Here is a 12,578-nt window from a genome sequence, read left to right as displayed (position 1 = left end):
GGACCACGAGATCGTGACCTGGCTGAAGTCGGACGCTTAACCGACTGTGCCACCCAGGCGCCCCTCCCCTTCTTTTGAAAAGCTACTCAGTGGGGTATGATGTGTGGTAACAACATTTACTGCTTGCCGGCTCTTCTTCACAAGGATAAAAATTTACAGCCGTAGGGGTTTCTTAAAAGATGTCCTTAGCTCTCTGGGTCCTCTGCCCCTCGGAAATGCCCGGTTCTATTGTAGAAGAGCCCAGCCCAGTGTGAGGTCCCTCCATGTGCGGCCAAGACGTGGGCCCATGAAGAGAGAGGAGCCACGTTATCTACACCGAGCCTGTGAGTGGGTGACTTTAAACAAATGTACTGCTTTCCGGAAGAAAGACCCGCGTTCTGAAAGATTCATGGAGTGCCTATAGTGCACATTTAATTACTCGCTCCCACCTCCCTCTGCAAAATACTAGCATTTATGTGATAGAGAGTGTGGGGCAATACTTTAGGGTTTAATGTTTGCTCACATAATAAACATTGATCCTGCTTCCTCAGGAATGAGTACGACTAGGAGAGAATGAATGCCCCTTTGCTGGACATGTTTTTTCCTATTGTTCCCCTGAGCTGCATCATTCGATGCCAGGGGGCTGGTGGCCATGGGGAGTAGCCTTTTTGCTTTTAGATCCAAGCAAGTACATTTTATTCCTTTATTCCCTGCTTCTACTAAGTGTCTTCTGTGTGCCGGGTGCTGTGTTAAGGCTCTAGGGGCTAGGGCCACCTGGGTGGTTCAGTCGGTTAAATGTCGGACTTCGGCTCAGGTCATGATCTCACGGTTTGTGAGTTCGAGCCCCGCGTCAGGCTCTGTGCTGACAGCTCAGAGCCTGGAACCTGCTTCGGATTCTGTGTCTCCCTTTCGCTGTGTCCCTCCCCTGCTCATGCTCTCTCTCTCTCAAAAATAAATAAATATTAAAAAAACTTTTTTAAAAAGACTTTAGGGAATGGATGTGCCTTAATCCTCCTAAAAGCTTCTGTGATTCCCATTGTATTGGATGGTGATGCGGAGCCTTAAAGAGGGCAGCTAACTTTGTTGGTGGCAGAGCCAGGGTCACAGCTCAGGCACTGGGACTCCAGAGCCCATATGTGTCCTGCTTGCACTGGCTCCCCCCCCCCACCTGCCACTCTCCCTCTGTCCCCCCACCTCCACTTCCTCCTCTTCCTGAATCCTGGAAGGATGACAGCTGCATTAGCTGCACAAGTCTCTGTAGCTCAGGTGTATGTCCTTGTGTTGGACTGTCCTCCCTTCCCTTGACCTCTTCTTGGAATTCTTCTCTTTTCATCTGGCTCTGCGTCTTGTCCCTGTGTCCTTATCTTACCTTAGCTGTTGCCATAAACCTACTGAGATAGTTGCATTTTTTTTTTCCAAAAAAGAGTATTTGTAAAGTTTTTAAAAAGTCAGGGCTCACCTAGGTGGTTTCTGCAATTGGACTCCAAATCCATATGATGATAAAGGCAGAGAAAAAAATGTGGTTGGGGTTCCGGAAATAGGGGAGTTTAGATATGAAAAGGTATTATGGATAGGGCTCAAGTTAACTCCCTGGGGGTGTTTGAGGGAATGAGGTACTTCAACTGTTGTCCTTCGTGTAGAAGGACAGTTGGGGGCATTCATTAAGACACAGTGTAGCACCGTGGTTAAGAGTTGGGCTGTGAAGCCAGACTGCTTGGGTTGAATCCCAGATCACTTGCTTCCCCGTGACCTTCGGTAACTTTAGCTAACCTCCCTGAGCCTCTGTTTCTTTATATGCAAAATGAGAATAGTAATGATAGCTAACTTTTAGAGTGACTGAGAGGATTAAGGCAGTCTGTGTAAAGAACTTGAAATAGTGGGTGATCTACTGAAGGCTCTGAAAACATATCAGTTATTGTTAACGTTAAGATGTGTCTACCACACTCTAATATTCTGCCTTGGATTTTGGGACTTCAATGGACAGAACATCATGGTGCTTTCAGCTTAGCTGCAGAGAAAGAGAGAGAAAAGGACAGGTATGTATTAGTGCACCAAGGAGATGTGCAGGTGGTTGGGGGTGCATAGCAGAGTCCCTAGGCAGGATTTCAGGAATGTTCAAGATACAACTGTAGACCTGGAAAGGATGGCAGAAGTTTTCCAGTCAAACCGTCTTTGGGATCTAGAGCACTTAAATGGCTTGTCCACATTTATGAAGAGGAATTATGGTAGAGCCAGGCCAGAACCTATACCTCCTGAAACTGAGGTTGGGCCAGAGTGTATTGTGTGGCCGAACCTCCTCCTTGAAGACGTGGGCCAATTTGCCGAAGCATATTTACTTCCCAAATCATCCTAATCAGCAATGCTTGATGTTGGGGGCGGCTTCTCTGAACTCAGACTTTAATTGTCTCTGGCTCCTGGGAGCTCTCCTGATAGTAATTTGTGCCAACCCATCAGAATAATGATGATGGCCATTGTCTTATGTTTACTTTAAAGTTGTCTATCCTGGTAATGATCACCTGGCAAAGAGAGAGACTTATCCTGTTGGACATCTATAAATATCTAGTTTGAATTTAGAAAACTGGGCAACCAATCCAGGTAAAGCCTGGTGCTTGGAGACCTGCCTGAGGAATGCATGGGTGATGAAGTTACCCAGTTGGCTTGGAAAGAGCATCTTTTATGTTGGGTGGGGGCCATAGAAATTGATTCAGGAAGGCATGAGAACCTTAAAGATTTCAGATGGTTTATAATTTATCTGTAATGGGAAAAATGCTCTACCGAGATAATATCTTGGGATAAATTTGAAACCACCAGCTGTATTATGGATGTGTTTGTGGATGTATGTGAATTGCAGGGAATGAAATTTTTTTTTTTCTGTGAATGTAATTTAGCGTGGATAAGATGACCAATAAGCAGTATGCAACAAGAGCCCATTTGACATAATGTGTGTAATTTTAAACTTAAAACCATCATGCTTTAGAACTGGAAGGGACCTCAGAGATCAAACCGGTTTGTAGCTGGAGGAACTGAATCCCAGAGAAGATGAGTGGTTTTGCCTCGAGTGTGAACTGGAATCCAGATATTTAGACTATTGTGTTTGGAGACTTTTTTAGAACATAAGGCTTGGTTGCCGCAGGCTCATTTTTTTTTTTTTTTTTTTTTTTTTTTTTTTTTTTTTTTTTTTTTTAGCAATAATGGTCTTATAGCATTGCTAATCAGAGCCAAACTGATTTCTTCTGGAAGGTGGACTGATGCTTCAGCCCTTTGCATATGTGGATGCTTAATAAAAAATACTTTCTGTGATCCCCCCCTCAATTAATACTCAATTTGATGTAAGTTTAGGGAAATTCAAACAATATTATTTATCAAACTCTGTTGTTCGAGCTTTTAATGTGGCTTCTTATGATTTCTCAGTTAGCGGATTTAAAAGAATTCAGAGAAAGTCATGTATGCTTTTCAAAGAAAAACATTGGTTGCCAGAGGGATTGAGTTTAATATAGTTTCATATCATAGAGGTTTTAATAATGCAGTCTAAAGTATTTGTACATGAATTCATTAAGCCCAGATTAGTCTTATTATAATTACTCAAAAAGTAATTCAATTTAAGAGAAAACATTTTAAATGGATATAAAATACACTGTTAGCCGGGAAGCCATACTGTTCTACTTTATCAGCACCATAAAGTACTAGCAGATTTGAACATAACTTTCACAGTATACAGAATGCAATCATAAAAAGTATTATTCCTAAATCTATTTTTTTATGTTCTTTCAGTAGTTAAGAGCTTTATCCCTCTGTGCTAGGAATGAGATATACTAAGGATAGCATGTCATAAAAATCTTAGGGACTTACTAGCTTGCATTGAGTGCACTGCCTTCCCCAAGTCAGTGCAGGGTGATGTGTTACAGGCACACGGCCCAAGATTGATGTCGGTAGCACATTCTTCAGAAAATGTAGCAGGAAGCTACTTCGGGGCTTTAAAAAATGTCTTTTCTGACTCACAAATACTAAAAGACGTTTACTGAGTGCCATGTGCCTTCAGAGGTACGCCAATGACGGGCTAAGTATTGGTCTTCATTCCCAACATGATACAAGGTGAGGAGAGGCCAGGAGCAAGGAAAACCATAGAACTTTCCCTAGCCTGCATCCAGAGTGAGACGGAGAAGAAAGAGGGAGAGAGATACAAGGCCCACCTGCATGAAAGAATGGGCTAGTTTTTGGCATCGAGGGCTGGAGACTGAGGAGTGAGGCCTTGCAGCTAGTGCTTAATAACCAAGAATCACAGGGCTGCGTTCAGTTTGAGCCGCCTGAGTGTGCCTGGGGGAAACCGGGGGAGCATGGAAATGGGCTGTGTGGCCACAGGGCTGCCTGAGCTGTCTGGCTTTGGAGACACAGAAAACTAATCACAGCTCCTGTGTGGTGCCATTGAGGCCAAGCCAGGAGCTCTGGAGGAGTCTTTGCTCTGGCTGTGCTCCAGGAGAGCACAGACTTGCACCTGGATAGGAAGGAGCTTAAGTGGCTTATTGTATTCAAACTTAAAAAATTATTTAATAAAGCAGCAACCCCCCCCCCATTTTTTTAAAGGCAAATTCTTCATAGAACTCCACTGTCCCTGGCAGAGTGGGTCTCAATTCCGCTGCTCCCATGCAGTCCCTACCTTCTTGGAACCCTGGGCCTCATGGAGCATGGCTTCAAGCATGGATGAAAGCCCAGGGCAGGGCTGCATGAGCCCTTTACATCGTGGCCTTGAGAAATAATGACAGGTCCAGAGGAGCTAGGCAACATCAGAGGGGTGAGTGGCACCATAAAGAAAGACCAGGCCTGGCTTTCTGTAATTTCTGGGTTTTAATCACAACCCATCGGGATGTTACTGGATCTCGGTCTCTGATATAAAACATTAAAAATCCTTCCTTCATTAGGTGGTATTTGGGAATTGCTCCAGAGTTTCTTAATGGCATATAGCTGCATGACAAGAAGGAGTTAAAACGATCATTTTATTTTAATGGATTTTTTTCTCTTCTGATACTTTTACAGTCCTATATAAGTCACAAAGTCTTTTCAAATGGTAAGCAATCAATATATGTGTGTTGACTAATAATCCTACAATGTATAGGAATATTTCTAAGTACCAGCTATTGTCCATTTTTTTTTGTTTTTTTATTGTCCATTTTTATATGCATTACTCATGTAATCTCCATAGCAATTTATGAGGTAGCACAGAAATTAGCTATTGTTATTATCTGCGTGTTGCTGATGAGAAATGCAAGGCTTGGGGAAGTTAAAGTAATTTTCCCAAGATCGCACAGTCAGACGTGGAACCAGCTCTGACTTCGAGACCTGAGCTCTTTGCTATCCTGTTCTACTGCTTGTTATTATAATAACATTAACTTTCACTTATTGAACGTGTACCGTAAACCAGCTACTCTGTGCTAATTGTTTTCCATGTATCTGGGTTGTCCCTTTGAATTCTAAAAGAAAGTTTTATTATCTCCGTTTTCTAAATGAAGAGACCAAGACCCGGAGAGAGGGCTTAAATAGCTAGCCCAAGATGGCCAGGATGGTGAACTAGCAAGGATTTGAACTTAGTGTTATTTGATGCTAAAGTCCGTGTCCTCTGTTTTGCTTAAATTATTCCAGCTTGATCCTCGTGATAGCTGCAGGGGAGAGAAGAAGCTTCTCTCTCCCATCCCTGTCTTCTAGATGAGAACATAGTCTGCGAGAGGTTTCCTCCTTGGTTTCCATCTGGTCGAGGGGCCAGGACCCCATCTTAGGTCATGGGATCCGGTGGCCATGGTTATGCGGTAACATGACACTAGATTGTATTTGGGAGAGAAGGAGTTAACTCAGCTCTCCTTGGGAAGCACGCCTGCCATTTTTGGACCTCAGCTTTGTGAGTGTCCAGCACAGCTACTCTGGAGTGCTGGTACTCGACAAGAGAGGAGGCATTGGTGGGCCCACTTTTCAACAAAGAAAAGAAAGCATTCTCTTGATTCACAGAGCTTTATAGAAATGTAGAGACTGAATTCTAGTTGCCCTTCCTATTGACGTATATGAAATCTGGTTTTTGAAATCTGGCGAAGGGAGAGCTCAGCTGATCTTGAAACTGATTTTGGTTGATGGCATACCTCACCTCATTCGAGGAAGCAGTGTTCATTTCAGCTGTTCTCTATGTCTCTCCCTTTGCCCCTGGTTAGTTGGGTCCCGGTAAAATTTGCAGTGCTTTACTGTAAAAGCACTTGTACTTGAAAGAGAATTTTCTTTCTGTAGCTCAAACCACAGGAGGACTCACAAGACAGCTATCTCCCCAGGTGAGACTTCTTAAATGGGAGTTAAGTGCATGCATTTTCAAGAAACTAAACTCCCCTCATATATAATTTAACCTAGAAAAGAAAGCAAAATTGAGAGAGTAGTATGATTACATTGTTTGAGAACTGGTAACTTTACCTCCCCCCGTCTCGTGGAAGTCGGGCACACTTTCTCTGTTTGGCATATCTTCAGTGCCGTGGGGTGTGGGCTGAGTGTGATGTTGTAATAATAGTGAAGTTTTCTCTAACCATCTCCATGGACTGTGGATTGAAATAGTAAATTATTCCTAGCAGGCTCAATGGGCAATGAGACTGCCATCCAGTTCTCCTCATAAAATAAAGCAATAGATAAATAAAGGAGAGCCAACTCACTTAACCCGCGTGGCTCTGTGCACTGCTAATTATTAACCCAGGCGCAAGAGAGGGGTTCACCCAGAGTGTAGTTAAATCATTTTTAATAGAGGTAAACACTAGCCATGTGGATGAGTAGGCACTCAAGAAAGTTTTTAATCAGCAACGCTTAGGAATCACCCAGTCTAATTGCCATAACTTATTAATAATAATAAGTAATCCAGTCTTTTTATGGCCCCTGTCTCTGGAGGACTCAGTGCATTAAAGAACTCTAGGGTGTGAATTCTCTCAGTGACTGTGGGGGAGGGGGACAAGTACCCTTGATGCTCATTCCTAACGGAAGAAACTGGGCATCAAGCTAAGAAAGACAAATATGAGCTCCTTTTGATTTTCTTCTCCCCACATCTGAGTCGCCATCTTCCACATGGCCTTTCTTCTATCTATAGGACCAGAATGGCTCCGGGGGGTGGGGGTGGGGCTGGGGCTGGAGAACAGGCTTTCTTTGTTCCTGTGACTGATTGAGGGAAGTGAGTGTGAGCAGAGCTTTGTCTGAAGGAGTTTATTTCCTCTGCACAAGTGTCCCTAGCGTCCTTTGGGCTCAACCTGACCGTGGCTGGGTGGGTGTTGGTGACTCCCAGCCCCGTGCTTGTGTGATTTCCCATTCCTGGGAAGGCAGGAAGGATGGCACTGAGTCTCACTCTCAGAGTGATTCTTAACGGCAGCTGTTTCTGTAAATTATCCCACTGAACCTGTCCAACACCAGGGCGTGGGTGTTAAAATATCTCCAGCTCATCAGCAAGGAACTTCAAGTGCAGAGTGTGTAAGTGATTGACTCCCAAATAATTCTGAGCGATTGGTTACACTAAAAGGAGAATATGTCACTCAAATGTGAGGGCCTTTTGAGTTTTGTAAGTGACTAGTCCCTATGGCTTGGGGATTAGGGATGATGGACATGAAGGTGGTTAGAGTATTCCTGTAGCTAATACCCTCTGAGGTCCAGAATTTGGGGGAGGTAAAATGTGGCCAAACAGCACAGGATTTACAGTCTTCTCACTTACTTTCTGTTCATCTGCCCGTGAATCATTGGAGCCTGAGCCTGGATGGCTGTTTCAGTCTAGACAAGTGAAACTTTAAAGAAGGTACCCAAGCCATTATTATACAGAGCAAAGAGCTAACTAATGCCAAGAGCGGAATGATTTATGCCACAGACTACAAAAGACATAAATTTAGAGTGTAAATTACAAGATAACTCATGTGCAAAATTGTTGCAATATTTATACTGGTGTTTATTAAAATTTACCTTTGAATAAAAACGTGCAAAATGTAAATGAAGCTGAAAAAGGTTTTTTTTTTTTTTAATTTTAAATAGCTTATACAAAATTCAAGAGTGTTTCTTGGAATAGAGGATATGAGTAGTACTCTATGCAGGTTTGTCTGCTAAAGCGTGAAATATACAATGAAACGGGAAGGAATAAGGTCACTAAATCCCTGCCTGAATTTCCTCCCTCCCTGCCCACTGATACTTTCCAGTGATTCAAATCACTACTGAATTTCAAAGGAAGTGCTCCCTGTCAAAAGCCATGGATAGGAGGTTGAGGATCGGGGACGGATGTCGAGACTGGATCCGTGTTTAAAAGACTAATCTTATTTCACTGATATTTTCAAGGTTGGAAATTTTTGTCTGCATTCATTAGAGGAGAATGATAAATCTCTAATTTGTACTTTGCTAATAATAGGGATGAGCTTTTGTGCTTCATTAAGGTTAAATGAATCTCATGTAGTCCTGGCTGAATCTTTAGTGCCTTGTGTGACCTTGGGAAATATCTCCTTCTCTGGGACTCAGTTTCCTCCTCTGCAAATTAAGGGGTTGGACCAGATGAGTGCTAAGACACACCAGCCCTTTTTCCTTCCCTCCTGTGTGGGCTCATACCATGCCAGTCATTGAGGATCCACAAAGGTGATTAAGACCCATGACTCTTGTCCTCGGGAGCTTGTGGGCTATATAAATAACGAACTGTAAGATGAGCTATAATTGCAAAGTGCACAATTTACTCTAGGAGCAGAGAGGTGGGAACAGAGACTTCCCTCTCTGTGGGGATAGGCACTGAGAGACTTCACAGTGGCTGTGACATTTGAAGGCTGAGGAGGAGAGCCACTCCAGGTGTGCAGGCTGGTCCGAGTGTGGGTGGTATGGACTGCGTGTTCCAGGCAACAGATGCATGTGATGGGTATATTTAGGGAGCTGCGCATGGTCCTTCTCACAGTCTCCGGACAATGTTGAGGCATGGCGGGTGAGTGCCGTCCTTCCACTGCCGTATCGGAACTTGTACCAATGATGAATGGCGGAGGTTAGGAAATAACAGATAGTGTATATAAGTTAGGGCAGAGTCGAAGTTGTCCTGGAATGGCACCGATATGCCCATTTACATCCCAATTAGCTTTCGTGAGCGTGAGGGATAGGGTGGTGTTTCAGCCAATTGCCTGGGTCCTGGGAGCCTGCGACCTGCAATAGCTGTGCCACAGCCTGCGTGTGCCCTTGGGAGTGTGTGTATTGTGTGTGAACGACACCCTTCGCGAGGGTCACAGCTACGCCAGCGGAATGAACACCGTTCCCACAGGTATTCCCCTCCTCGTGGTCTGTTTAATCCACTCAGGTGTGCATCCCATCTGCACCTTTTATGGGCTCTCCACTCTCTGTGACCTCGTAGGAGCTGATGTGCAGCTCCTGGCAGCAGATGTAGATGTTGATGGTCCAGTTCTTACTTAGTTTCCAGTATGAAAATAAAGTTTTAAAATTCGGATTATGGACATAAGGCATGGTCCGCGTTACAAATTAAAGTCGTACAGAAATGCTTACATAGGATTTCAAAAAGTGACCCCAGATCCCATCACCCGAAGACAAACATTTCCATGACGGTCTTTCTTCCTGGAGATAAACGCTCGCACATGCTTGCGTACGCATTCGTAAGTGGTTTCGGGACACGTGTTCCCTGTTGCTGGCTGATTTTTTTCATCCAACAGTAATCAAAGTCTTTAAATAAAGATTTTCAATGGTTGCACCATAATCCATTTTGTGGGATAAATTATTTTTGGTTTGATTCCCTGTAGATAAATAGGCAAAAATCATTGCTTTGCCAGTATACACAATGCTGTGATAAACGTCCTTATAGACTCATTTTGTACCTTTACTTATTTCATTAGATTAAATTCCTGGAAGTGGTACTATCAGGTCAAGGACTATATATTTAACATTTTCTTACATATCGTCAAGCTATCTTCCAGAAGTTTTGTACCTGCCTACCACCCCATTAAGCAGGGCAGGAGTGGGCTCATGTCTGGGTGCTGCTGTGTTCCTACCAGCACTGTATTCGACCTTAAGTTACTGAATGAGAAATATGAACAGATGAGAGAACTTTTGGGGTGATTGGGAGGCAGTTGAGAACAGAATGAGCCTGAATCCACATCTGAGACGTTGAGAACAGAATGAGCCTGAATGCACATATGAGACGTCAGAAAAGGGGCACCTGAGTGGCTCAATCGTTTGAGTGTCCGACTTCGGCTCAGATCATGATCTCGTGGTTTGTGGGTTTAAGCCCTGTGTCGGGCTCAGTGCTGACAGGTCAGAGCCTGGAGCCTGCTTCAGATTCTGTGTCTGCCTCTTTCTCTGCCCTGCCCCGCGCTCGCTCTCTCTCTCTCTCTCTCTCTCTCTCTCTCTCAAACATTAAAACATTTTTTTTTTTAAAAAGATATCAGAAAGGACCTGGCGTATGCATAAATGTTCACCAAAAGACATGTACAAAGATATTCATCACAATTCCTAATTGTCAAACACTGAAAACAATCCATCAACATTACAAAGGGAAAATAACTTAGGATATAATCACACAGTGGAATAGTATATAGCAGTGAGAATGAGTGATATGCTGTGTGGAGCGTGGATGATTCCCACAGTCACTGTGGAGCAAAAGGCAGACGGTGTGAGTGCATTTCTATGAAGATTAAAAACAGGAAGAAACAAATGTAAGGTAGAAGGCGTGCCAGTGGTTACCAGTAGAGGGACATTAGTGACTGTTTGTTTATGCTTTTTGTTACCTGTATGTTTTCCAGTACCAGACAAAGTCCTTGCTATATGGCCTCTCAAGTAATTGTTGAAAAAAAATAAAGTCACAGTTTTTCACCTTTTAAGAGACTTTGACCTAGGATAATAGGAAGATGTGGCATTATTAGTCGTGAGTTACATATGGAGAATTCATACAAATGTCTTTCTCTTTGATTTAAATAGGGAACCTTAGTATACTTGTAGAGCCTTCCTCTGTTTTTTCTCTTGTGTGGTGTTGTTTTTGTGTTACTTGTAAACCAGGCAAGCACTTGGTAGTGGGTGAAAAGATGGGGTTTTGGAATCAGACATTTGGGTCCAATCCCCAGCCGATTGTTTCCTCCTCTGTGGCCTTGGATGAGTTTCTATGGTCTCGCTTTCCCCAATCTGCTGAATAAGGATGAGAATACAACCTACTCTAAAAGGTGGTTGTGAAAAATAATAATATTAATTTTAATAATAACCACCAAATTCTCTACGTTTACTACGTGCTGGTCACTGATGTAAGCTCTTAAAACAGAGGACGTAATTTGTTTGATCTTTCCAGTACCCCTGTCTATTTGTGGTTTAGGAAATGTAAGCCACAGAGTTAGTTAAGGGTTGAGCCAGGATTTAAATCCAAGAGTTTCATTCCAGAGCCCGGGCTCTTAACCACTGCCTCTGAGTTAAGGGAAATATTGTACAAAGAGTGCCCAGCAAAGTCAACATATGTTAGCTGTGATTATCATCATTGTCATTTGCAATATCATTATTAATATTTTTTCTCCTCTCTCTCTCTCTCTCTCTCTCTCTCTCTCTCTCCCCCCTCTCTTCCCTTGGTTTTTCACCCTCCTGGCAGATATTTTCCAGCAAGGTAAGTTCACTGTCGCCTGCCTGCTTTGCCACTGGCTGTGATTGTTTGGGAACAAGGGTGTCCTCCGTGGGCAGAGGGTTGTGGGGCTTCGCATTCTCTGTGGACTCATCACGGGGGCTTTAGGAGGCACCTGAGGATGATAGCTTCAGGTGGCCTGAAGTGCCATCAGCCTCTCTGGGCCTCTGCTGTCCAGCTTCTGCCTCCGGACCATACTTGGAGGTAGGGTGGGGGCTGGGCAGTTTGGCCAGGAACACTGGGGAGAGTCATGGCCGGGTCTCTGTAAGGGAACGGGTAGGCTTGGGACGCGTGGGGCTGGTGAGGAGCAGGTGTCTCTGGGGGGTTCAGATGGAAGATCCCTGTCCCTCAGGGCTCTTGCATCAGGGCCACCTGCTGCTTGGGCAGGGCTTCAGATGCCAGTTCCATGTGGAGGTTTCTTTGCTAAAGAAATGTGTCCCTGTCCTGAGAGGAGGTGTAGGTAAGATCATGGCATGACACCTTCAACCCAGGTGTCCCTGGAAACCCCTCCAACTGTGCCTGTGACAGAGATGGAGCCAGGCGAGGGCATAGAGTGTCTTATCTGTTTTGCCAGCCAAGGTCATGTGTTCTGAGGAGTTGGAGATGGGAAGTCTAACTGCGTCTTCTGGTTGCGTGTTTTAGTCCTCACTGAGGATGCACAGCCCCTGTGCTCTGGGGTGCAGAGGGAGGCTCGTGGGCACGGCCTTGTTGTACCTGCCAGACACACGTTAAGGGGAAGCCACCTCTTCCCCCCCACCCTTTTTTTTAGATCACAGTCTGAAACCACCCGGTAGGATCGGCAGGGCATAACTATACTCAAGCTGGGCAATACGTTTGTGGCACGTGTGTTTGCTATGTCTTTCTTGAATCCAAGGCTGGCTCGGAATAAAAGACACCGGTTTAAAAATACATCTAGGCATCCCATAAATAGCTTCCGAATAATCTTACAGGCTTGATATTTTCACAACGATTATTTCAGCCC

At 44.1% G+C, this 12,578-nt stretch overlaps 1 protein-coding gene across 2 annotated transcripts in view; it reads left to right on the top strand.

The window, feature by feature from the left end:
* Positions 1 to 12,578, top strand: part of GFRA1 (GDNF family receptor alpha 1) — a 214,722-nt gene that overhangs the window by 50,775 nt on the left and 151,369 nt on the right. The window contains exon 5 of one of the 2 annotated variants that reach the window (XM_040486567.1): positions 11,567 to 11,581. The exons of the other annotated variant lie outside the window; for it this stretch is intronic. Coding sequence (XP_040342501.1) covers positions 11,567 to 11,581 — 15 coding nt within the window. The remainder of the gene's footprint in view (positions 1 to 11,566; positions 11,582 to 12,578) is intronic. 2 annotated transcript variants of the gene reach the window in all.

Source organism: Herpailurus yagouaroundi, unplaced genomic scaffold (genome assembly GCF_014898765.1).
Source record: "Herpailurus yagouaroundi ecotype Mexico unplaced genomic scaffold, PumYag 163, whole genome shotgun sequence".
Taxonomy (NCBI): Eukaryota; Metazoa; Chordata; class Mammalia; order Carnivora; family Felidae; genus Herpailurus; species Herpailurus yagouaroundi.
The sequence above is the reverse complement of the archived record's forward strand: the minus strand, read 5'-3'. Positions and strand labels throughout refer to the sequence as shown.